Genomic DNA, 26,646 nt, shown 5'->3' on the forward strand with positions numbered 1-26,646 from the left:
ATAGTAGCCCAGGTTTTCTGGTCAGAAATCATGACGAAATAAAAAGAGGGAAACCCAGGTTAGTTATTAACTACCAAGGTATTAATAAAATCCTGGAGTTTGACGGGTACTTCATACCTAGTAGAGAACATCTAATTAACTGTGTACGAAATGCTAGAGTGTTCTCAAAATTTTATTGTAAGTCTGGATTCTACCAGATAAGAATGGAAGAAGGCAGTAAGAAATTCACAGCCTTCTCTACTCCACAAGGACACTATATTTGGGAAGTTATGCCTATGGGATTGGCTAATGCACCCCAGATATTTCAAAGAAAGATGGATAACCTTTTTAAAGATTATTTCAACTTTATGTTTGTTTATATTGATGATATTCTTATAGCATCAAAAAATATAGACGAACACGTTAAACACTTAGAGATTTTTTCTAAAATTTGTAAACAAGAAGGACTGGTGTTATCTGAAAAGAAAGCAGTCATAGCAACAAGGAAAATTGAATTCCTCGGTATTGAGATTGATGAAACGAGAAGGAATTTTATGCGGTTAAAAGGGCTTTTGAAAAATGGCCATTATTTTTACTTGCTAAAAAATTCACTCTGAAGGTTGATAACACCCAGGTAAAAGCTTTTCTAAAGAATAAGATTGAATCTAAACCTGAGAAAGCTAGGTTATTAAGATGACAAGCATTATTTCAAAATTATATTTTTGATATTGTTATTATTAAATCTCATGAAAATATTGTTGCAGATTTTTTAACAAGAGATGGAAGACAGTGACGTGGATTCCATCCTGAAAATGCAGAGGCATCTCAGGGAACACCTTGGGTTGCTTCAAAACGAGTTCAACCAGTTAGCCATTAATGCTGAAATGGCCGGCAGGTTACAACAAGCTGATCGGATCAAAGTATCTAATCGAATTACAGGATGTATGCAAGCTCAAACACAACTATGGGCTGCTATTCAAGGGCCAATTGTGAAGGCTATAGAGAAACCATTGGTTTCTCATAAACAAGATATACTAAAACCATTGGTTTTACAAGAACAAGAAATACAACCACCGGTTGTGAAACAAGATGTTGAGGAATCTAAAACTCAAGAAACAAGAGCTAATCTATCATCAGCCTTTGATGATCTGGATGAAGCAACAATTGATGAGGATAACTCATCAAGTCAACCCTCCGCCTCTGGGGTAAAAGAGGAAGAGATCAATCTTAGGCCCAACACTGACAAGGGCAAATCTAAGATTGATACTAATCCATCTATTATTTCTCCATTCCAGGTTTATCAACAGAAGTGGGAGAAATTGAATACAAGGAATGAAATCAACTCGAATACTTGCAGGGTTGATGTTGCAGGAATATATCCAAGGGTTTGGCTAAAAAACAATGTCAATCCTAAAGATGTAAAACTCTGGTATGAATTTGGGGCTTTGGCCTCAGTTTATACAACGTCACCAAGCTTTCTGGAGATATCACAGTTACCAAAATGGATTCAGGAAGCAGTCCAAGAAACATGGGCAAATAATGATCATTTGTCCAGAGGAGATGTGCTTGAGTTATATTTTTTCAGTGCAGCTCCAGAACCAACAGTGAAAGGATCACACGAACCCTTTCATTTTATCAAGCTGAGGAGATCTGATATAAACAGTCATAAATTTATCAAGGATCCTAAAACTGAAAAAAAAAATACCCTTGGTGTCCACTTTCGGGGAAAATGAGATCTCAACCAGAAGGGCATGGGGTATTTGGGTCTGTCTTACTGAGATGGACAAAGTCAAGTTTCCATTCAAATTTTATCAGAATTCTGTGAACGGATCGTTCCTGTTAAACACAATGACAGGAAAAACTACAGCATTTGCAGAAGAACTCTTCGAAAAGAAGAGAAATCTTTTGTGGAACAACAAGCTGCCGGGGAGTAAAGAAACTCGCTGAAAATTTTGTAACATGGCTCATATTGGACGATGGTCAGAGAATATCTGCCCAGAATGCCCAAATCAGAAGGAGCCAGAATTTGGAAAAACCTTTAGACCCCGAACGGATCGAAAGGATTTTTCCGAGACAAGCAAAGGTGGACAAGGACCACCAAAGATGCGTTTTCACAGGGATCTACTTCAAAAGCAAAAGATGCCCCGACAACAATAAAACAGGCATGTGAGGAGAATAAAGCCAAAAGAAAGTGGCAGACATGTGATTCCTCCACTAGTAAAAGATGCCATCAATAATGGCATAAAAAATTCAAGACAGCTGCCTCCTCCACTAGTAAAAGATGCCATCAATAATGACATAAAGAAATACAAGACAACTGTAAGATTCCCTGAAATTTCTCGGTGAAACGAGTGGAACTACAGCTATAAATACAGGCATTTGAGGAAGCTGAAGACATCGATCATTCCCTTCAATTTTCTTACGAATAAAATTGTTGTAATATTTCTCTTTCTATTGTAATAAGTTTTCGTTTATGTATTTCAAGAACGAGGCTACTATGAGTAGTTAAACAAGTTGTCTTCTCCTCTTCAAAGGAGTTGATTTATGTAATAATATTATGTCTAAATAATTTTTCTAAAGTCTCTTGTTCTTTCATGTTCATATTTTATAATTAAATTTATATACCATACGCCTTAAGGTAGAAAACGAATTAAGACTGTGCTGGGTGTCGTTGAAGGAGCTTGTGCAAAAACCATCTGTTGCGACTGCGTGGTTAAAGTGTGAGGAGCACTGGTTCGATATTTTTTAACTTTTAAGCAATAATTCTTCACGACATGAACTGGTTCGATAGGTAAAATAACGCCAAAGTACAAAAAATTAGTTAAATACTTGTTTAATCAAAATTGAGAACCACTAAAAAGTGCAAACTAAAAAATTTGAATATAAAAAGTTAGGAAAAATTTATGTTTAAATTTAGGGATTTTAAAATAATTACCTAAAGACTCGTGTCGTTTTTTTCTTAATATTTTTTAACTTTTAAGCGTAAATTTAACTCTTGTATTTTTCGCCTAAAATCAATATAAAGTTGAAAGCTTTTTTTTCTCTTAAGTATAATCCATTTGAAATATTAAATATCGCTTTTGTTATTTTACCACGTACAACGCACATGCGTTTTGCTAATATATATATATATATATATCTCAATTAAGAACCCACGAAAACATCCAGCTGCGATTTGTTATCCTGATCGATGACATCAAGAAACACAGGATCGACGGTCACGTGACTGTCCACGTGGACCTTGAACTTGTGGTCCCACCACAGCACCTTGGCGGCTCCTTCGATGTCCACCGTCGACTCCATAACCATCTCCCGCTTGCTCACATCGGACATGAATCTCTTGCCGTTTTTGGCCAGCTTCATGCCGCTCAGCCGAGCCGTCAGCTGGAGTTCCTGGCTGGACCTGGCCGCCTGCGACCCGGCGTCGATGGGGGCCGAGCCGACGAGGGTGCCGCCGTAGAATATGGACATGGTGGTGCCGGAGTAATGGATGGGGACCACGTTGGGATTGGTGACTTGCACGGTCAGGTTGGCCTCGGCGTCCAGGATTGGGAACTTGAGCTTCAAGGAGGTGAGCTTTATGGAGATGACGTTGAAAGTCGGGTCACGAGGCCTCGCCGCCATTATCAGCGCAGCCACTGCCACGGAGGCGGCCGCCACCACGGCGGAGCTCCAGCTGTTGCCCATGAAATGTTTATGAAACGACAAATGTTTTGAGAAGGAATGGGCAATTTTTGGGGGGATTCGTCGTTTCTATATTTGGATTTGATGTTATAATATAATATATTTATTCAATTAAATAAATTGGTATATATATATATAAATTTGAGGCAGAGAGGGTGACTTGAACGTGGAGAAAGTAACACGTATTCCCTATTCCACCATTATTCCATTGTTACGAGCCACGCGGCTAAAAGTTGGAAGAATATGAAAAACAAATCAACTAAATTTTTGCTTTATACATAATTTTATATTATTTGTCCACATCGAATTAAGGGGCTATTAAACTAGAGGCTTCTAATTTTATGTAGAATAAATATCGGGAAACTGGCAAACAAAATCATAAAAAACCAATCCAAAATTCTGACATTTGATGCCTTAAATAATTATTATTAACTTAAAATATATGGCGTACAAATATACCGATCATTGAAATGATGCTAAAATGCAAAAGCAAGACCATCGTATATCAATTTTTTTTTTTTTAAAAAGTTAACTCGAAGGGACCATTTTTCACACGAATCAAAGATCCATTAGCTCATACAGAAGTTAAATCGAAGTATGTTCACGAGCGACAGAAATCTAAAGGAGAGAACATGACCGACTCTCAAAGCACACCCCACAATATTTCAACAAAAAAATATACTCCACTCAGTTTATACTTAAAAATAATTTTTGTGATATATAAAAAATAGTCTTAATGAGAAAATTAATCCGTGACAAGAACTATTAATTAACATTTGGCAAAAAAAATATTTTAATTAACCACGTGTCCGCGTATCCCTTAATTATGCGGCAATGAGAGATTTCATCAAAACATTAAGATAGTGTTTGTGTGAGCTTCTAGAAAGCACTTATCAATTTTTTCTTAACAAAATAAATTTCAAAATTTTGTTAAAAAAAGCAGATAAATACTTTCTAAAAGATCTCCCAAATACTACCTAAGCATGTGCAACTTCAAATGATTATGTATTTTTTTTCCTTAACAAATCATAATACAATTTTGACATGGCTTCATCAAATCATGAATCTAACCCATTTGCACATATTCATCTTCGCAAGTGATCTAGCTGTAGCACCAGCAACAGTTTCACAACACCTACTATATTGTTCAGAGTGCAAACAGAAAACTCAAGGTTCTACATCTAACAAAAAGCGTAAAGATTGAACAAGACACAGAGCAAAACTTTTGGATTTTGCGCTTTGTTCCTCAATAGTACGCTTTGTTCCTCAATAATACGTGCCGTAATATGTGTTAGGAGCCGCAGCCGGTTGTTGGGTTCCAGTCAATGTTGCATTTGTTGCCGGCTGCGCATAAGCCTGCACCGATCAGTAGATTGGAGTTTGACATTTCCAGAAAACGAATGTGAACATTAATAAAATACTGAGAAAAGTACTGCAAAAGTGGGTGATGAAAGGTATATGAAGAGCCAACAGGGGGAAAGGAATCTCTTTCTAAGTAGGGGTGTGATTATTTTCCCAAATATTGTTCATCAGAGATTCTATACCAGAGAAAAAGGATGTAAATGAGAGTATAATACCACAATTTTTACTACCTGTGTTGGATAAGTAGGAGGATATGTTCCATATGCAGCACTTTGGGATGTAGGTATTTGTGGGTGTGTGTAACTCGTTCCGTAAGCACCATAAGCACCCTAGAAAACCAAAACATGGTATCAGTAGGTTATTTTCCATGCTTCTCAAAAGTTCGATGTTGCTCCAGAAAAGACCACAAAATTATAGTGTAAACACAGACTGCAACATTGTCATGGAAACTGACATAGTTTAAGTAAAAACAGTTTCTGGTGACAATTTTGAACGATGAAGCGAGCACCTGTTGTGGATAGCCAGGAGTCCACTGTTGTGCCTGAGCTTGTGAGGCTTGAGGCCAAGCCTGAGGCTGCAAACCATAACCTGCTGCCCACTGATTCGGTGCACTGGTATTATATGCGCCCACCACTGAAGGGGCAGATGGTGAAACAAGTGATTTTGAGAGTTTAGCTTTGTCTGAGAACAAATAATCATCCGCATAGCGCTTCTTCGACTCAGCTACGCTCTTGTGGGGCAAAAACAGTTTTGCATGTCGATCATCAGCCTTCTTTATGGATTGTGCATCTCCAAAAAGATCCAAGAACTGCAAAAAGAATTGTTTACAGATAAAATATCAACTATATTTCTATCCATTCTTTATATATTACATATATATTTATTTTTAATAGATAAATCTAACTTACATTTCTCTTGATAAAATTAGAGGATAGATCCAACTTTTATTTGATTAATTCTAAATATATAATATAATTTAAAAAATATATATGGATAACAACCATACTTTTAATTTATTTTTGTTTTAAAATCCAGTTGCGGGTAATTTGGGATATGATTGATAAAATTTGATAAATTGAGTTGTTCAAATATTAAATATTTTTATCAGGTTTTTTCAGTAATTTTCCCTATTGTTTATTATTACCTCCAAGAAAATGCTCGACAGTTCCTCTCTTTCCCCAAGACTAGCAACACTGGCGTTGGTGGGATTATGCACTATGAATTTATCAACCAACGAATCCAAGTAATCAATTCGCTTCGGAAGTGTCTGAATTGATTCTAAGTGGATCATTGCCTGCAATATTTCCACATTGAAAAAAGATGAGAACTCCAAACTGGAAAAGATGTGAGACCAATAGAAAAACATGTTTCTTATGTGTACAATTTACATGCAGTTGGTCGATCAATTTGGAGAGAAAAAGACAAGGGGAGAAATAATGGAGGAGCAAAATGTAAGAAAGCCAGAAAAAAGGGAGAACCTCCAAAAGGGGCTTTGATAATTGCACAATCTCCAACCCTTGATCAAGAATTTCCCTCGCCTTATCCACTTTGCCACAAACCTTCCAGACAAATATAAATGCATATGAGGAGTCACACAGCCAACAAGAATGGCATTTCTTCATTCATATATACGAGACCATGACCAACAAATACGTAATACGCTGTTTACCACTTCAAACAATAATAAAATCCACACATAACCAGCCCAACCAGAGGATACTTCAGATTGTCATAAAAACAGCTAAGTCAAAACTCAAAACTCAAAACATGTTATTAAAGAAACACCAGTTTCCCGATTTTAGGAGCCAGTAAAAGAAAGTACACACCCAAAACTCCCAAAAACTGATTCCTCAAACAGAAGAACCGGCATAACTTAAAGCTGATCATTTTATTCATTTCTTACAAACGAGCACTAGACATCTCTAATATGAAATCCAACACCCTGTCTAGCAGAAAACAATTTAAAAATAATAAAGCATACCAGGAACATAAACCGTGAGTACTGAGCAAATAACAAAGGCAAAGTCTGTGAGTGTTCCTTTCCTTTCTCGATTGCAACTGCCTGCTCATATAAAGAACAAGATTCTTCTAGGTTTCCCTGCAAAACAGTTACAAGTAAACAAATATAGCTTTATACAAAAATAAAAATACAAAAAATAATAGTCACAGAATCTTACAAGGCGGTGCTCCATGTTTGCATGCTTAATTATTGCTTCTAGAAGCCCAGGTGAAACCCCAGTGTGCACAAGTTGATACGCAGCTCGAGCTCCAGATATGTCATCATGCTTTTCTCTAAATCGCGCAGCAAAAAGATGGATCTCCGGTTGCCTCTGTTAAGGCAAAACATAATTTAAGCAACAAAGGAAAAGGAATCATTCTTCCAAGCAACTGGCAGCTCTAAACAAGAAATACGATTCACCATTAAAATATTCTTAGAGATTCACCATCATATCTTACAATTTGAAGCAAGAGTAATGTTGATAGTATGGAGCCAGATTTAAAGGAAGAATAAAGTTCCCATCATTGTAATCCTTAACAGGACTCGATGCAGTCATATCTAGTGTATTTCAGACCCCTGAAAAAGTTCTATCTAGTCTTCTCCTTTATACATATATAACAGAAAAGCACGAAAGGATATCAACCTACACACTAAAAAGAGCAGATAACCAGAATGTTTCAATTTGAAATCCAAATTTCCAATAAGCTTCAGACACAAATTCAGATATTTGTTGGAATTCCCAATCCATTACACTCACATGACAAAGGGAGGGGGAGTACTGTTGCGGATCCATTACACACCTCGCGTAATTGCTTTCTCCTAACCCCCCCTCCTAATCTATTATCAGTTTTACTTTTAATAATCAGTTAGAGATCCACCAAAACAACCCCCACAGGTACACACAAAAAAACACCGCACCTTTGTTTCAAAGCTCATCTATAAACTGTATAAAATAAAATATTAGCTTGTAGTAGGAGTCGTACATTTTTAGTACATCTCACGAAAAAAATAAACAAGTGACCAAAAAAGAACAACACATGCCTCAACCAGTTAAACAAGGGGCCCAAATTTCATATATTCACATCTCAAGCAAGGATACTAAGGTTAGTGTTTAAGAGAGCTTCAGGGAAGCACTTCTCAACTTTTCCGTCATAAAATTTCAAGATTTTGTGAAGAAAAAGCTGAGAAGGCGCTTCCTAGAAGCTCTCCCAAACACTAGCCAAGAGCTCTGAGCAAACACAGTATTCTCGCATGATTAACCAATTATCAAAGCTGTCACCAGAGAAGCAAGAATGTTAAAATGCATAAAGTGCTGAATTCTGCCAAATTCGATCAACTTAGCAACCTTTGCAGTTATTATACATATAAACAAGGTCAACACTGGGATCACGTTATTTTTACTCAAATTATGACAACATCTAATAGTTTCCCCCTCTTGATAACAATCTATAACTATGAAACAGAAATCATATCTTACAAAAGAGCCCATAAAATAAACTGACACATTCTACCTATTTCAACTGAAAGAGTTTGATTTCACCTTTTACTATAAATGCAAACAGTACAAGAGATGAAAACTACCAGCCTTTCTCAAATGGAGATTGAACTGTCCATAAATTTAAATACGAATACGCTGTAATTGACCAACAGACCTTCACGAAGATCTGAGTAGCACGAGCAAGGGCATTATCAGCAAGCTCCATACTGCCTCTAGCTTCCATGCACAAAACATAGCGTATCCAGTATTCAGCATAATTGGCACATGCTATAAGACATCTTTCATATAGCTTGACAATCTGAACACAGATAAAATTCAAAATCAACTTATTCAAATTAAAGTGTCTCGTAAACGAAAAGAATAAACAAGTACTACAGAGAAATGCACAAGTAATATTGAGTCGTTGGAGCGGGAGGCCCTCAAATACGAAGGAGGGACCCTCTTTGCCTGACAGATAGATGGTTAGGAAGATAAGAACGCACCTGCATGTATAACATAGGAATTTTAACACAAATATATTGCCACACAATGCATCATGAATCCAGAATTTTGACTCGCAGTTTGAAGTACTAAGCCTTACAGATAGCAAAGGAAGGCTCATGCTTTAGATCAAGTTCAACATCCCATTTATGAGATGCTTCTCCAACAAATTATCCAATAAAGCACACGACAGGGCAGATATTACTTCACTGTAAGTCAATTTATAACAAGGACAACTCAAGCTACATGCCAAGCAAAAAAAATCTGAAAAAACCAAACTCGGATACCTTATTGAATTCATCTCCGCCTTCAACAAAATCAAGATAGTTATGCCAGTTTTCAAGCTCTGCAACATTGAGGGGTCGTACATGAAAGTAGGGCCTCCTAATAGCTGTTTCAAAACCAATGATCTTAGAATCAAACTCTTTAGCTCTCTTATATATCTCTTCCCTAATGGATATGTACTTCTCCAACTCCTCGGCATCCTTTAAGCTTGCGTTAAGAGGCTTAAAAGACTGTTCCAAAGCACCAGTGGGGATCTCTCCCTCGTTTTCCTCACCACCAGTTTCTGAATTTGTAAAATCAGCAGCTTCCTCAGCTGTTCTCAATTCTGATAGAGGCCTATTAGCAACCAACTCTTTAAAACTGTAACATCACAAGCTAAAATCAGCAGTGCTATGAAGAAAGCATTAGCATGATTGTAATAACGCAAATCACTCATTCAGAAAAATGTGTTTATTACCAGTAAAACTATTTGACAAAGAAACAATCTGTTTTCAGATAAAACACAACAAGCAGTTGTTCAAAATTGAATGGAATGCCATTGGGATTCCCGAGGCCTTCTTTTCCTAGACAGGGTGAGGAAGAGGCAAAAATTGAAACGAAGGAACTGGTCGAAGTTTAAAATATTACCCTTCAAAATAGCGATCCAGCTGCTGATTTGGAATTTCCAACACCCTTGTGTATAATGTCGCAACTCTAGGCCAATCTTGTTGTGAAATTTCATACTCAATGAATTTGTCCCAAAGAGGAAAGCATAAATAATCGCTTCCAACATATTCTAAAGCTCTTTCAAATAACCTGGAACACCAACAGAAAGAAAGAAGTTGTGTTATTCCATAAAGATGCAGGTTAATCCATGATTGGCCGCATAAGCATCTAAGAGGAATGGTGTTGCGGGGGTGATAATTCACTCAAAGAGCACGTGACAATTCTGAACTAAGGACAAATGACACTGCATTTACCTTCCTCAAAAGAATCTTACACAGCTCGTCAAGACTCAAGGGAGTAGTCATGAAGGCCATCTTAGCCTTAATGGGGACCATCTTCCTGGCAGCAATTGTATATTGATGCACCTCATGTGCCATGGACAAAAACAGCAAAAATTCACGGAGAAAAAAATTACTACGGCAGAGCCCTAATGAGAAGTATAACCGAAGGGGTGATGAGGTCATGTCACAAGTAAAAGAAAAAAATTGGATAGCACTGAAAAGTAGCCACCGATTCAAGGGTTAACACAAGTAGTTGTTTATCTGAAGTGTATTCCCAACAAACCTTTAAACCTTACACTTCAATAATGGCTGTTGCGTACGGCTGAAACCACGTTAGAAAGCAACAAATTGTCACTTCAACAACAAAACATCAAGGAGTCATGGATAACTACACAGGCTACATGTGAATAAACTGTTTCCTGGAAATTACCTTCTGATAGCATCAGGATCTCCATACGTGCCAATTGTAAATACACAATAGTGCAACCACATGTCAACAGAGTAGGTTACGCTTTGAACAGCTCGTTCATAAACCTCCGCAACTTTGTCCATTGAGCTTAGGCGTGCCTCGTGATCAGCATACTTCTTCCAGTAACCATAGCAGAGAGGAAATTCCGCTAAAAAGGCATCATAAACTTTTTGAATCTTCAAAATCTCACCCTAGAAATTAAAAATTAAGAATGAAGAGTTCAATTTGCTTCAGATAGCTGGCAAAGTAGGAAAACAAAAGCATAAAAATAGAGCCCCTTGAGTATTAATGTATTATTAAGAGGCAATCATGTAAAAGAAAATATTTGCAGTTCGATTCTTGTTCAGAAAACATAAACTTTAGTCCATCAGCCATACCTCTGATAGTCTCTCTGTCTCTTCTATCAGGGAAGTCCAAGCATTAAAGTCCAAGGAATTAGCCGTCACAATGCTCCACAGTCTTTCTTCTTCTTCACTTAGACCTGGCATTAATTCTTTAAAATCATAAGCAACAATTCAATTGAGAGAAAAAAACAGAGAAATTTTTAATAATATTCTTGACCCTGACACACTGCATTACAAGGAAATAGTTCGAAATCACAAAGTGCAATATCACAGGTAAACATGATTGTTCCACATATATTAATTGAAAATAAAAACCACCAAAGTTCCATAATCATATGGAATTTGTCAAAACTACAATCAGCAGCAGTTTTGATCATCATAGGGTTTATGTTAAGTGCAAATAATTTTTCAATCATAATGTTATCTTCATGCTATTGCTATATTGAAGTGAAAAAAATGTCAAAACTCATAAGAGGTGACAAAGAAATTCAATAAAGGCAGATAATATATAATACATCACAGCGGTAAATTTTTCTTGTATGGTACCACCACAGTATAAGTTCAATGACTGATGCAGTTCAATCAATTCATTATACTATAATTTGCGAATGAAAGTGATATCTCCAATTTATCAATACTTATCCTTAATGCAATCATTGGCATCTAAATAGAAACCCCATACAACTTGCATCGGCACCGGCCACCCTCGTAAAAATTCAAAAAACAAAAAACCAAATACGGAAAATAGTTACATTTATAACCACATGTTTTGAAAAATCCGGAATAAAATCCTTTACAAATGGATAAATATGCTTGAGATTTTTTAACCAAGTTGTATTTTTAAAGAATGGTCAATGGAGAATATATCAGGCTATTAATTTTTCAAGGGGTTTCATTCATTTTCGACATTTCACAGGGGTGTCCGGTGCAATTAGCTCTAAAGCTCACATTTACCTATTGTTTCAAAGGACGTGCAATGTGCAACCTGATAAGGATATGATGTCTTTCAAAGCTGTGATTTAATTTCGGCAAAGATGAGAAACGGTGAGGGAAACCATACACTACTTCCTCAGGGTTATTTACAACCAGGAGCCAAAACCACATGTAAGTCAATCGATCAAAATGAAAACGACAGGATCAACAAGTGTCTAAACAGCAAAATAGACACCAGAACCACCTAGAGGTTGATGCAACAAAGAAGATCCACTACCAGCATTTGAGGTAATCCCGTTTTCCATGACATTAACTTTTGCCGCATCCTCTGCTCCATTAACACCATTAATAGAAGAACCATAGCCAGCAGCTTGAGTTGAGTCCATAAAGAATTTGCAAGATCAAAAAAACATTAATTAGCATCACAGGCCATTAAATTAACGACTTCCTGCTCAGAACTATTAGAAGCTGTGGCTTTTGCATTACCAACATGCAAATTGGAACCATGAGCCACTAAATTAGCTTCATCTGGAGGGATGGACGAATCAAGTATGCCTTCAGTATATGGCAGATTGCCTGGAACATTCATGCTTTCGGTAGTTTGAACAGTGGAAGCACCAGCATCAGGTGCAGAAGAGGTTTCACTCAGATCATGGCTATCTATAGAAGAATAACCAGCAACAGCAGATGTCTGTGCCACCACAAACTCGCCGTCTCCCATAATAGAAACAAATAGCCTACCAAGAAGTAGATAAATACAAAGGAATTACATATCCAGTAAGAAAAACAGTCTGCAAAAAATATTGAAAACATGACTTAGCAACAACACAATCCTGAAATTATTTTGATGATAGTAGCAGGAAGTTGCACAAAGCGCAAGTAAATAGCTAATCACAAGTTCACTACATAATGGTCTGGGGTTTTTCGTTCGTCCACGTAAATCCTAAATACCACGAAATATATTCAGTGATTCGTGCATAAATACTGTGCCGAGATTTCCGTGGAAGCATAAAAATCTCTCACAAAAATCGGAATTCAATGAAAGTTGGTATCTTTCAAAAAATACACACGTAATATTCAAATGTCAAGTGTATAATATGGCTGTCCCATGAGATAATGACGTATCAATATAGCCAAAGTTCCCCAATTCCAAATAGAAAACCCAGTACCACGTAATTGCAGGAAAAAGAACTGCCAAAAAAGGCTCAATCGGAGAACCCTCCCAGTAACTGAATAATAATGCTAAACACAAATTCAACAAAGATGCATAAAGAACTAAAACCCAAAATGTTTCAAAAACAAAAAAAACTACAACCCAAAAAAGAAAAAAGCACGCATACAACGCCGAATAATTTCCTACGGCACACTTGAACAACCTGAAATCGCGAATGAAGAAGCCTTCCGCTAATCACCCAACTTTCGTGAGGTCCTTCCGTTTTATTCTCACTGGCGACAGGCGTTTCGCATGTTTGAAGTTACTCGCGGTGAAGCCGAAAGAGGGACAAATAGAAATTAGGGCAAGGAGTTCACTTTCTTTCTTTCATTTCATTTTGTTTTTGACAACGAACGGATTTCACTTTCTATTTATTATTGATTATATTATTTATTATTTATTACTTAAAAATCGAACATATTACACTTTCTATTTATTATTTTTAACTTTAATAATTAATTAATTTTCTTTTTTTTTTTTGAAAATAATTTTATTTGGTCTATACCATTTCATAATCTATACCATTTATTTAATACTCCCTTCGTCGCATCAATATAAGCAAGTGTATGTTTACAAACAGATTTATAAATTATTGAGGAAAATAAATTTTATGAAACATATTCTCATGTTATTCTTATTGAATAAAGATTTTAATATAATAAAATACTATGCAACTAGTTAATGATATTAATTTAATAGAAATAAATAGATATAAAAAATCAAGAAATATACCATTAAATATGAAAATTAGACTATATATTTTAGACAAATGAAAAATGATATAACATAAATAAATGTGGGGAGAAAATATAATAATAATAATTTAATAAAAAATATGCACATCAGAATAACAGTTTTTTTGGTGTTTTGATGTAAGTTTCTGAAATTTTAAAAATGTCCCTACCTTCTTCTTTACCATATTTTTTTGTTGAAATCTTTTCTGGTCTTTTATTATTTCTTTTATGGTTTGTGTTTTCCACAACGACTATACAAGTACGTAGTGGTGCAAATGATAGTTTTGATCAAATTTGTTTTTGTAAATTTAGACATCTCAGTGTAATAAAACACATTGAAAATTTGAGAGCGGTCAAATTTACCCAAAAAAAAACACATTGAGAATTTGAGAGCGGTTAAATTTACCAAAGAAAAAAAGAAAAAAATTTGACCAAACCCATTTAAAAAAATTACCCTACATTCCTTCAAAAAAAATAATAAAAAAAATTACCCTACATAAAAGTACAAAAGTTATAATTTCAGTTGCATTTGATGCATTTGGTCTCTATATTTTCTAACCACATTTTTTCCAAAAGAAAATCCACATCTAAAGGGGACTATTTAATTATTATTACTGGGCTCGGAAACGAGCGAAGCCCAATTCGATAGCCCATTTGACTTTGGGCTGAATGTTTCTAATACCCTAGACAGTAAAAACCCTAGCAGAGCAATTCGCTTTCATTTGGCGCTTGCTTCCTTCTTCTTCCGCGACGAGGGGAGAAATCAGGCACGATGTCGAAGCGAGGTACGATCCTAGATACATAGTGAATCTCTTTACTTCTCTGTAGTTTTCGATTTTTTCGTGGAATATAATTGTCTGGTTTGTGTGCTCCGCAGGACGCGGAGGTTCGGCGGGTAACAAGTTTAGGATGTCACTTGGTCTGCCCGTGGCGGCGACGGTTAACTGCGCTGACAACACCGGGGCTAAGAATCTCTACATCATTTCCGTGAAGGGGATCAAGGGTCGCCTCAACAGGCTCCCCTCTGCTTGCGTCGGTGATATGGTTATGGCTACGGTCAAGAAAGGTAAGCCGGATCTCCGGAAGAAGGTGATGCCTGCCGTCATTGTCCGCCAACGCAAGCCGTGGCGCCGAAAGGATGGCGTCTTCATGTACTTTGAAGGTACGAGTTACTTTTGATACGTATTCGTTTGTGTGCAGCTTTATCATACGTTAAATTGTGGGTTACTGGTTATTCTTAGATGAAGGTCTTGTTGATATCTTGTATGGGTACAATATGGGTATAAAAGATTGGTTCTTGGAATGGTACCTGTTGATTTTCATGTGTTTGGAAATATACCAATCAATTTATATATCTATAATTACTATGAACGTGATTTTCTATTGCAATTTTCTTGATGTTTGGCCTGTCTGTTTTTTTGCAAATGAAAGTAATTGTTGTAATTTTCGCACTCCTTTGGAGGTAAAACGGGCTTGTCTCAATATTATTTCGCCAACAACTGTGCAGACTCGTTATTGTTATAGCTTGGTGCATCAGTGTGTACATGCTGTTATTATCACTGGAGATGTGTTGTGCGATCCTTATTATCTACCTCGAATCTATTTTTAATTGATCTGTGTGCTAGGACAAACTGATTTTGCAAGGGTTCGTGGTGCTTTCTTGTTTTTGCAAATAATATTTTTTTTTTCCTGAATATATGCAGATAATGCAGGGGTCATTGTTAATCCCAAAGGTGAAATGAAAGGTAATAGTCCTTCATGCCATGTGAAAGTAGTTGATTATTTTTTGAGGGTACATTTGAGTCTAGTTCAAGTATCCCCTATTTGAGCTGGTTGAATAAGATATTTTAGCTCATGCTATGACACGATAAATTTTTAATTAACTTGAGCCTCACTATTTATCTAAAGATCCTTCAATCTAGTACTAAATATGTAATTTATACAGGTAAACTTGTTACTTAGATACACATTTAAAAATGAAAATTAAAAAAATCTATTGAGAGAGTAAGTTAGGCACGAGACAATAAAAATCCAAACTCAACTTGGAGGTTAGATAAACTTTGATTCGAGTGTAGCATTGACTGAGAGAGTGCATTCCTAGTTTATCTGCATTGCTGAATAGCAGGTAAAACTTCCTTCTATAACCTTTATCTCATGTCGCAGGATCTGCTATCACTGGCCCAATCGGAAAGGAATGTGCGGATCTGTGGCCTCGAATTGCCAGTGCTGCCAATGCCATTGTTTAAAAGTAGATGCTGGGGGAGTGGGGTTTTAAAATTATCGTTCTTTGAAATTTTAATCCAATGTTGGTCATTTGTGGTCATTTTCTTCGAACAATTTTTATTTTTATTAGCCGTAGCTGTCGACATGCTTGAGGAGGTACTGATGTATTTATATCTACGAAAAAGTCTCGATCTTTTGCTATTATTCCTTTTTCTATCAAATTCTTGATCTGCTTTTGGAGTCCACATTTTATGAGAGTTGTATTTTCTTGTAGCAGTATACATTTGTGCTTATTACTATTTTACCCTGCAGTTTCTGAGCCCAAGTTTGAATGAAATTGCTTATCTGCTATAAATGGGTGGTGTTGTCCTACTGGTATTAGAGCAAGAATGGGATAAAAAGTTGTTTGAAAAATGGTCACGGCGTTGAATAAATTCAACTAATATATGACAAAACAAAAAGGGCCACTTGTGGTGTAAAAGGAGGCCAAAAAGTTTGTCCCGAATTCAATGGCTATTTTTGCCGCATCCAATTGCCCCCCCGCCCCCTCAGCCTACGCAAACACCAACATAAATTCTAGTCCGTAAGCGTATGTATAATATAAAATTAAAAAAAAAACCTTAAACCATATAAGTTTAAGCAAGTGACGGAGAGAAAATTTCCCAAGTAAAATATTGCATTCATATTTCATACCAAACCTATAGCCAAATAATATTATTTGAAAATATTATTCGATTAACTTTTGAAGGTTTTAACCAAATTATAATGGGTTGTGTGCTTGTTTAAAAATCTCTTCTACTTTTTATGGTTTAAGAAATTTTTGGATTTGGATCATCTGCTGTCCAAAAAAAACAGCACCTCGTATTGTCTTGTTTTTTTGTTTTGAATTGAGATGTTCGCACAAGATGTTCACGCTAACATCTCAATTGAAAAAAAAAAAAAAAAATTGCAATGAAGCGACGTCGTTTCACTGCACAATACGATATGTGTTATTTTTGGACAGTAGAGGATTCTGATCCGAAATTTTTTAAAGATAATTTCTTCTTTTTTAAAAGAAAAAATAGTCAAACTATGCAACTATGCATTATTGGCATAAAAAATTATGAAAGATTTCCGTTTTAAACAACAAAATAACACGCGCCAGGAGACGCGCGTCGCCTGACGAGCATAAAGGGAAGAACTAGAGAAACCCAAATAGAACAGAGCAGCTGAGAGAAGCTGTAGCCACTCGCCGTTGATTTCTTGCATACATACCCTTCGCACGTGCGAATAATCACCACACGTGCACGAGCAACTGCTATGTTCTGCGATCATCATAGGATATGGGCGTATACTGATTTTGTTATTCGAGGTAATAACCATTAATCATAAGCTTCTTTCTAATTCATATCCTAATTTGGAACAGCCTTGTTAATATAATTCTACATTCTGGAATTGGAGTTTCAAGAATGACCCATGTGGATTTTGCGTTCATTTTTTAAGCCCGTTTGGTTTAATAGCAATGAGTTCTTTAAATTTTCGAATTTGGATGTGCTCAAGTGATATTCAATGGATTTCTCTTAGACGTGGTCTCAAAGACAGGATTTTCTTTGTGCGGCATTTTATTTTTCAGGAGCTTTAAGCATATACCGTTTCTTGATTGCCTTTATAATTAGTTCAGCTGATTTTCTTTGGCTTGTTAGTTGTTTAGAATCAATATATATTGTTGGTGCTTGGTCCAGTTATGCTATCTGTTAGTCTTCTTTGAGAGCATAAGATGACTCAACACTGTTAGTCTTTTGAAGTCATTGATGACCAAGATTTAGGTAGATTATATTTTTTTTCATGTAGAGTGTCTGAGGAATCTATTGACTGAAGTAACTTGTGATATTTAGCTGTGTAGAATTATTAATACGATTAAAAGTTCGAACCTGTCCGTATTTGCCTCTGTTAAATGCTCTTCCCTATGGGATATGTCACCCAGTGGCTTTTTTTTTGGTTGGCCTTTCGAGATCTGTGAGTTAGATTTCCAAATTCACTGCTAGGAGAAGCAAAGTTCATGAACTTTACCACTTCTGCGCTATTGGTAGTCAAGACTTAGTCCTTTCAGTTGTGAAAGTGTCCCATAAAGACTTAGTACAACCGAGAGACCTTGAAGCCATATTTAGATATAAACTATCTATGCAGAATACGGTCAAAACAGTTTCTTGGTCTGGATAAGATTTGTGATCGTGTTGCTACTGCATAATAGATTTTGCCTACAATTTGAAGTTGCGTTTCTTCTGAAGTATGGGAAACAAAGTTATAAGTCTACATTTGTGGTTACTACTCTATTAAAAAGGTATATCATGAGCTAGAAAATGAAGGCACAAAATATTATCAGCTATTTTTTTCTGCTTGACAGTATGATTATATCATGCCATGGTATGTGTAGAGACTCTTTAGGTTATTTACACTCGAGTGCCTCAGGTCACGAGACACGAAACATCTGAGATAAGGATTCGAGGAGCTTTCCTTAGTGCAAGTTAAATAGGTGACTGAATATAAAGAGCATGCTTCATAAGTCACTGTGAGGTTGCTGTTATTTAAGCACAAGTTGACGATGGAAGCAAAACCATCTTTATCTATTCAGACATCAGGCGGAAAACAACTAAGTAACTTCGGGTTTTCAGGGGCTGTAACTTCCTTCCCTAATATTCCGAACCATCGAGAAGAATCACATCCCAAAATTTCTGACTCCCAGCATCTATCCTTGCAGAAGGAACTGATGCAACGTCCTCCGACTGTTGTCTCACCATTTTCTTCTAACAATGGTACCGTTGGTCATATCTATTCTTCATCGTCAGGATTTTCTACCGATCTTCAGTTTTCATCTGACCAAAGACAACAAAATCATCCGAGACAATCCCCATTCATTTCTCAATCAACAAGTGGTGGGAAATCAGTTGTGTTGCCACATCTTGGTATTGGTGATTCTGGAATTCCGCAATCCACCGCATCAAGTCATTTCAACCATCAAAATGACTCATGGTGTCCCGGTTTTCTTGATTATCCGACGAGTACCACAATGCAAAGTAATCAACTAGATGAAAATAATGGAGACACCATTGTCTTCCAATCCGCGGATCTTGGAAAAATAAATGAATGGAAAGATTGGGCCGATCAGATTATAATTGATAATGATGAGTTGGCTTCTGATTGGAATGGGCTTCTTGGCGATACAAGTTTTGCAAATCCAGAGCCAAAGGTTGAGGTCAGTTCTCAGTGCATTAGTTTTTTTGGCACTCTTTTAACTTTAGTGTGTTTAACAGCCCACGAGTTACTCAATGCTGCAGATCCATAAATCCGAACAGCTCCCAGCTACACCCAAAGAATCTTGCGCCACCCCTGGTCAATGTTCCTCGGGAAATGCTGGTCCATCAAAACAAAGAATGCGTTGGACTCCAGAACTTCACGAGATCTTTGTTGAAGCTGTTAACAAACTTGGAGGCGGTGAAAGTAATTATTTTTATCTTACTGAACTTCTTAAATTGGTACCAAATAATTGGCCCTCTACAGTTCTGCTCATTCAGCCATTCTATTTTTTATGCACAGGAGCTACTCCGAAGGGTGTCCTAAAGCTAATGAAAGTTGAAGGCTTGACCATTTTTCATGTAAAAAGCCATCTACAGGTATGCGTTTATTGTAGTGAGATATATTGTTCAAACCGGCAAGGAAGGATTTCGCACTTAGTTTAATATGGAATGTTTCTTGAACTATAGAAATACCGAACAGCCAGATACAGACCAGAGACGGCAGAAGGTGTGCCTCAAGTTCTACCATCTTTGTTTGTGTTCTAAAATACTATATCTGTCAACATCTAATGAGAGATCAATTTTTTTTCTTTTGCAGAATCTTCGGAGAAGAAACTTACTTCCGTTGAAGAGCTGCCATCTCTGGACTTGAAAACGTGAGTATTGCAATCATGTTACTGCAATAGGATTCTAGGAACTCTTTTTCTTGGGGCATATTTTGTTTTGCTCCCACCTGTTGTGTTCATCACGAAAATTTTCCCAATGTTTACATTTGTTGTGACATGTCTGTTAGTCTGTACTTATCAGACCGTGCAAATCTTGAAAATCGAATGCTCAATATACTCATAAGTTCTGGATAAAGCCAATTTCTACACCATATGTTTATTTGCTGATTCTTATGCGTCTTTGCTCTTTGAAAAAGGGGTATTGGGATTTCTGAAGCATTGCGGTTGCAGATGGAGGTCCAAAAACGGCTTCATGAACAACTTGAGGTATGAATTTGTGCTTCGCAAAAATTATGCTAATCGGAGCGCCTCTCTAAGTTTGTCATTCAGCATGTTAGACATGCTATGGAACTTTAAATGAATTAACATGGACCTTTGCTACCTTCCGATAATGAAGCCAATGATTAATACGCCCACCATGTGATGGACATCACTAGCTGCAAAGGCTGTAAAGCAAATCGTCTCTCACTTGCTGTTAACTAGATCCCCCATATTCTGATAACATGGGGTAAACTGAGTAACGTCTATTCCATATATTTATTCATCAATGTCGTTAATGGGATTAATATACTCAAGAAGCTGATAAAATAACTTATAACTGTTCTTTTACATTCTTTGCTTGGTAACCTAAAAAATCGATGTTCTACTTTAGAAGGAATTGACTTTGTCATCTCTGGTAAACATGGGACAACAGTCTGGTCTTCCCTTTGAAGACTAATGCTGATTATGCTTCCTACAGATTCAGAGAAATTTACAGCTTCAAATAGAAGAACAGGGGCGGTACCTGCAGATGATGTTTGAGAAGCAGTGCAAGTCCGGTTTAGACTTGCTAAAGGGTGGTTCGTCTACCAGCGAGAGCTCCTTTAAAGAGCTAACCGATGCTGTCCAAAATTCTCCTACCAAAGAAAATTTAGTCGTAGACTCTGATAACAGCAAACCAGGAGGTGACTCGATAAGCATGTCCTCAGAAGAGCAAAAAAATTCGCAACCATTAATAGAGCAACAGATTCCAAAAGCCAAAGTCACGAGAAGATGTGATTCTCCAAAATAAGAAAGTGCAAAAGCTCATGAGAGTCACTCATGATCTATGTACTCACTAATACCCAGTTTCCGTGGAAGATTGCAGTGGTTTTCTTGATCCTTCTATCAGACACTAACTCTTAAAAGAGCATCGGCTTCGTTTACAGTTCGTTCATAGACAAGCTCATAATTTCTGAGAGTAGCTTTGTTAGCATTCTTTTAACCACTGCTGATTGCACACTATTGGATTTCGCTCTGTAAATACGTTTTAAAAGAAATAGTTTTCTGAAATTAGAAAATTTTGACAGCATGTGTTGCTCTATTTATATTCTTCTGATAAAAATACATTTGTTATTACATCTTATACATATTCCTTTAATGATCTCTTTATTGTGCCACTAATACCATTCGAAAAAGTGCTCCAGCTATATAAAAATAAGCTTAGTATACATATATTTTACATAAATCCTTGTTTTCAAATATATCACTCACATTTTTCAACATCAATAAAAAACTATATAATAAGAATCAAGAGATAACATAAATTGATTGATTAGTTGTTTAAATTGATTTTATGAACTAGTTAAAATCTTCATATCCAAATCAGTCACTTCAAGCCTATTTCTTAAAATATATATATTTCATTTAATCTTTTTAGTTATTGGTTAAAATTTTAAAAAAAAAAAACTTTAAAAACATCAAGAATTTGTTGACATCAATATTTCTCTTTATGAAATAATTTAGTATTTAGGAGTGGAAGACAAAAATGTAGAAGTTTGCGGATTGTTATCAAAAGTAGATGGCCTCTTCTTGTAAGCAATTTTTTTATTCAGTTTAGCACATGGTTTTATCGATTAATCGAAACAGTTTGCTTGATGATCTCTGTAGGATTGAAATTGTACTGTTGTATTATCATGTTCTGTTGGTGGTTAATTTCTGTGCAATTGTGCTTTACCCTGTGTGGCTGAAGGAAGTGTACAAATATCTGTAAGAAACATGGAATATCTATATTGTTTGGCAATGATGACTTTGAAATTGACTTTTATGTGCATGCTGTACACTCAATCATAGTTATTTCCTACTTTGAGAAATTTGTCAGTTTCCGGATTTTTATGGATCCTAGCGGCTCGGGGAGGTAAGCCTGAGTGCGAGCTGCTAATTCCTGCGCAACAAAACGCATATTTGGCCGTGTCTCCGGATTATCTCGCGTACATGCTAGTGCAATGGTGAATACAAACACCACTTCCTCTGCTATTTTGCCAGTGGGGGGAGAAAGCCGCTCATCAAGCAAATCCTTCAAAAGAATATCAGAGTTGTTGAGCAATGCTGAATTTGCTGCAGTAGATATGAGCTCTCCCGGATGCTTTCCCATCAGTACTTCCATCGCCACCACTCCGAAGCTGTATACGTCAGATTTCTCGGTGACTTTCATGGTAAGTGCCAGCTCTAACATGTTCATGTGAAATAACTTATCAATAAAGCATATTTTTATTTCGATGAAGTTGCATAAACAAAGATAGAAGAATATAGAAGTTGAAGTTACTGATTGGCTCAGTTACCTGGTGCCATGTAGCCATAGGAACCTGCAACTGTGGTCCAGTTTGATGAATCAGGAGTTAGAAGTTTTGCTGTACCAAAATCTGAGAGCCGTGGTTCAAATTCTGACTCCAACAGGATATTGTTTATTGACACGTCGCGGTGCACAATAGGTGGGGAGCAGTCGTGATGCAGATAAGCGAGTGCATGTGCTATTCCTTGCATGATTTTTATTCTTGTAGCCCAGTTTAGTTCTGGTGCCTCCCCATCATCATACAGGACTTTTCGTAAGCTACCTCTTTCTACATACTCGTAGACCAGGTACATTGACCCTCTCTGAGAACAATATCCATAAAGCTTAATTATGTTCCTGTGCCTTACTTCTGTCAATGTTCGAATTTCATTCTCAAAACTGCGGAGACTTGTTTGTGGAATAGCAGTAGAGTCAGATACATTGAGCTTTTTAACTGCAACAACCTGTCCATCCGGCAAATCAGCTCTATAAACGCTTCCAAATCCACCTCTTCCAACGCAATATTTCTCGCTGAAACCTTCAGTTGCCTTGACAATATCTCCAAATGTGAGCCTTCCCTCTCTTTCCCAAATGATTGAATCAGTATTTCCGAAGGTTGTAGTTTTACTTTCTTCATCACGTTTCTCCGGTTTCTTCCTGAAGATAAGACATCCAACAATAATGATTGCCAAAGTTATGATGCTGACAACTGGAACAATGGCACCAATTAGAATCTTGATCCTCTTATTTTGTGGCTTGGAAGTTGATGAAATGACTTCACAAGGTGATAATCCTTCGGCAGTTCCACACAGGCCAGAGTTACCAACATAAGCAGAGGCAGGTGCTTTTGCAAATACGTCACCCGAGGGAATCGGACCAGATAGCTTATTATAGGAGAAATTGACATTCCTCAGACTAAACATTCCAGTTAATGATGGAGGAATTCTCCCTGAAAGGTTGTTGTGTGACAGGTTGAGAGTCTCCAAAGAGGTTAGCTTTCCCAAATTTGATGGAATCATCCCAGATAATAAATTGTTGCTGAGATCCAAAAATAACTGTAACATCACCAAGTTGCCAAGTTCAGATGGAACATTCCCTGATAAAACGTTATTGCTTGAATTCAAGCTTAACAAGTTCACACAATTCCCAAGTTCTTCTGGAATGTTTCCTGATAATGAATTTGCTGACAAATCGAGAAACTGGAGCTGTGTCAATAGGCCAATAGTTCGAGGAATTGATCCATTCAATTGATTGTTTCTCAGATTGAGATTGAACAGTTGCCCTGCACTTCCCAACTCAGCAGGAACTTCGCCTGTCAATTCATTTGAATCCAAGTCAAGAACACCCAACAGTGTCAAATTCCCCAACTCAGCTGGAATAAGTCCAGAAATTTTATTGTGATCCATCTGGATATTAGTAAGCTGTTCATATTGTCCCCATTTTGGTGCAAGTTGGCCGGTAAATTGGTTTCTGCCAAGAGAGATGAACTTAAGATCCGGATGAATTCCAAATGCCTCTGAGATGTCTCCGGAAAATTGGTTGTCTTCAAGCCTTACTCTCTGAAGGCTTGAACAATTCTTCAAACATTCTGGCAATGGACCCGAAAAATTGTTGTGATTAACTGTAAATTGAAATAAAGCAAAGCCACTGCATAGAGCAGGTGGCAGTTCCCCAGAGAAGAAGTTATTTGAAAAGCTAACATTGGCCAATCCAGGACTTTTTTTTCCCAGGTCCTGTGGAATGATTCCTGAAAATTGGTTGTCAAACACAGACAGAGCCTCCATGCTACTAAGGTTAGACATGGATTCTGGCAACTGTCCACTCAATTGGTTTGTATTGAGATCGAGAACTTGAAGTGATGTTAGATCTCCAATCTCAGGTGGAATGCTTCCTGTAAAATTGTTGTAGTAAAGGTTTAGGACTAAAAGACTCGCGAGCTTTGTGATTGTTATAGGAATTGAGCCCGAAAAGTTGTTCCCTGAAAGATCGAGGGCCAGTAAATTTTGCAGGTTTCCAATCTCTGGTGGAATGGAACCTGAAAATGTGTTATTGTACAGAAAAAGATAACTGAGATTTGTGAGTAAGCCTATTTCAGATGGAACATCTCCGGTGAAATGATTGTTTTGAAGCTGCAATGATGTTAATTCAGTCCAGTGGCTGATGAATGGGCGCAAGATATCTCCGGAGAGATTATTATCGGACAATCCCAAATTGGTTAACTTGGTCAAATTTGAAAAGGATGAAGGCAAAGGTCCGGTGAGCGAATTAGTGGCGAAAGCCAAGTAAGTAAGGTTAATACACCAGCCAAGCTCAAATGGAATTGTGGAATTCAAGTCATTCGTCCGGAGATCTAGATACTCAAGTTCCCTCAGATTGCCTAAAGAAGATGGAATACTTCCTTTAAAGGAATTGTTGGACAGATCAAGAATGTGGAGACCAGATATCAAGTTAATGGAATCAGGGATGGAGCCAGAGAAGAAGTTGTTAGCTAATCGAATATCTTTCAACTTCGAAAGATTGGTTAGATTTGCTGATAAAGATCCCTGAAATGAATTGGTAGTGAGATTCAGATATTCAAGCTGGAGCAGATTCTTGAATACTGATTCAGGGATTTGGCCAGTGAAATTGTTTACTGACAAATCAAGAAAAGTGAGGTTGGGACAACTGGAGATAAAACCTGGAAATTCCAAGGTGAGTGAGTTGTAAAAAAGGCTCAGGTGAGTCAACAAAGGGAATCCCCGGATTCTAGACCAGTCACCAGACTCCAAGTAATTCGAGCCAAAATCCAAGAATCTCACCTTTCGAAAATTGCCGATTTGATAAGGAACCATCCCATTGAGATTGTTATTATACAAACTAATGTACTGAATCTCCTTCAAGTTCCCAATCTCTGGTGGAATAATGCCATCGAATATATTGTTGCTGAGGTCCAAGAAAGTGATCTTTGATACATTCCCAATGCTAGACGGTATCGAACCGTTGAGGTTATTTCCATTGAGATTGAGACTTGTGAGACTTGGAAATGAACCAAAATCAAGATCATCAATGCCGCCTGAGAGATTTGCATCTGATAAATCGACGCCAGAAACCGAGCCACTGGCATTATTGCAGCTGATCCCCGTCCATTTGCAGAGATTTCTTACGTTGTTTAGTGACCATGATTTGAGAGAAGAAGCTGGTGACAAGCTTCTCTTCCATTTCACCAATGCTTCAGCTTCAGTTCTTGCTGAAGATTCAATCTTTAATGGAAACAATGTATAAAGAAGGATGTGAAGCAAGAAAATGAAAGATTTCTTGGATATTTTCATGCCTATTTTGTTGAAGCTAGTACACTAAATTCTCTCCATGTTTGGTTTAAGGTGGTAGATGATCAAAGCTGGAGAGGGAAATGTTTTGCAAATAATTGGCGACAGAATCAAGAATGTGTAGAAGAGATAAGGTAATAGGTCCAAGAAGGTAATAAATTCTTGATTTCTCTCTCTCTTTCTCTTCTTTTATTTTCTTTTTTATAGTATGAACACTATAAAACATCAAAGATTGTATGCGTTCCCACTGACCAAAACCAAAGGAAACTAGAACATGTTGACGCCACGTTTTCAAGACAAATCCAGCCTTCCCCACTAAGTGAAGAGTTGAAAATTAGAGAGATTTATTTAAAAAATATTGGCTTCTGATTCTTTTTGACTTTTTTTTTGGTTTCGGATTTATACGTTATTATTTAATTAATAAAACAAGTATTCGTGCTGTTATAATAAAATCGTCGGCTGTAGCTCTTATGATAACTTGCCTCGGCTTTGGGGTGAGATTGTATTACGAATATATATCTGTAAAATGAGTCGAAATGAATTGAATTAAATATTAATAAATCTCAAAATAAATTTTAATTCCCAT

The 26,646-nt window shown here is 36.9% G+C and overlaps 5 protein-coding genes across 11 annotated transcripts; 2 read left to right on the forward strand and 3 right to left on the reverse strand.

Moving 5' to 3' along the window:
* Positions 1-2,999: 2,999 nt before the first annotated feature.
* Positions 3,000-3,784, reverse strand: LOC140893242 (uncharacterized). Its single transcript, XM_073302311.1, has one exon. The coding sequence runs from the start codon at positions 3,664-3,666 to the stop codon at positions 3,124-3,126; it is 543 nt and encodes a 180-aa protein (XP_073158412.1). The 5' UTR covers positions 3,667-3,784; the 3' UTR covers positions 3,000-3,123.
* A 913-nt stretch (positions 3,785-4,697) lies between these two features.
* LOC140887521 (pre-mRNA-processing factor 39-1-like) lies at positions 4,698-13,562 on the reverse strand. 3 transcript variants are annotated; one of them, XM_073294796.1, is made up of 15 exons: positions 13,396-13,562; positions 12,506-12,756; positions 12,297-12,389; positions 11,120-11,223; positions 10,704-10,933; positions 9,915-10,082; positions 9,290-9,647; positions 8,677-8,820; positions 7,203-7,355; positions 7,007-7,123; positions 6,504-6,584; positions 6,170-6,319; positions 5,534-5,833; positions 5,256-5,354; positions 4,698-5,019 (listed from the first exon to the last, which is right to left on the reverse strand). In XM_073294796.1, exons 2-15 carry the CDS (start codon positions 12,738-12,740, stop codon positions 4,930-4,932), a joined length of 2,322 nt encoding a protein of 773 aa, XP_073150897.1. In that variant the 5' UTR covers positions 12,741-12,756; positions 13,396-13,562; the 3' UTR covers positions 4,698-4,929. The 3 variants fall into 3 exon arrangements, with proteins under 3 accessions (XP_073150897.1, XP_073150895.1, XP_073150894.1); XM_073294794.1 differs by having other exon boundaries at positions 11,120-11,235; XM_073294793.1 differs by having other exon boundaries at positions 12,264-12,389.
* Positions 13,563-14,652: 1,090 nt separating this feature from the next.
* LOC140891569 (large ribosomal subunit protein uL14) lies at positions 14,653-16,493 on the forward strand. Its single transcript, XM_073300127.1, has 4 exons — positions 14,653-14,751; positions 14,844-15,128; positions 15,670-15,711; positions 16,130-16,493. Exons 1-4 carry the CDS (start codon positions 14,739-14,741, stop codon positions 16,210-16,212), a joined length of 423 nt encoding a protein of 140 aa, XP_073156228.1. The 5' UTR covers positions 14,653-14,738; the 3' UTR covers positions 16,213-16,493.
* Positions 16,494-17,381: 888 nt separating this feature from the next.
* Positions 17,382-21,513, forward strand: LOC140886811 (protein PHOSPHATE STARVATION RESPONSE 1-like). 5 transcript variants are annotated; one of them, XM_073293677.1, is made up of 8 exons: positions 17,382-17,540; positions 18,927-19,415; positions 19,480-19,666; positions 19,763-19,839; positions 19,930-19,969; positions 20,060-20,117; positions 20,384-20,453; positions 20,926-21,513. In XM_073293677.1, exons 2-8 carry the CDS (start codon positions 18,936-18,938, stop codon positions 21,235-21,237), a joined length of 1,224 nt encoding a protein of 407 aa, XP_073149778.1. In that variant the 5' UTR covers positions 17,382-17,540; positions 18,927-18,935; the 3' UTR covers positions 21,238-21,513. The 5 variants fall into 5 exon arrangements, with proteins under 5 accessions (XP_073149778.1, XP_073149777.1, XP_073149775.1 ...); XM_073293676.1 differs by lacking the exon at positions 17,382-17,540 and adding an exon at positions 17,614-18,845; XM_073293674.1 differs by lacking the exon at positions 17,382-17,540 and having other exon boundaries at positions 17,615-19,421; positions 19,504-19,666.
* A 695-nt stretch (positions 21,514-22,208) lies between these two features.
* On the reverse strand, positions 22,209-26,215 carry LOC140887064 (uncharacterized). Its single transcript, XM_073294084.1, has 2 exons — positions 22,766-26,215; positions 22,209-22,652 (listed from the first exon to the last, which is right to left on the reverse strand). The coding sequence occupies exons 1-2, from the start codon at positions 26,061-26,063 to the stop codon at positions 22,285-22,287; spliced, it is 3,666 nt and encodes a 1,221-aa protein (XP_073150185.1). The 5' UTR covers positions 26,064-26,215; the 3' UTR covers positions 22,209-22,284.
* Between the last annotated feature and the right edge of the window lie 431 nt (positions 26,216-26,646).

The sequence above is a fragment of the Henckelia pumila genome, chromosome 3, assembly GCF_033568475.1.
Source record: "Henckelia pumila isolate YLH828 chromosome 3, ASM3356847v2, whole genome shotgun sequence".
In the NCBI taxonomy this organism is placed as follows: Eukaryota; Viridiplantae; Streptophyta; class Magnoliopsida; order Lamiales; family Gesneriaceae; genus Henckelia; species Henckelia pumila.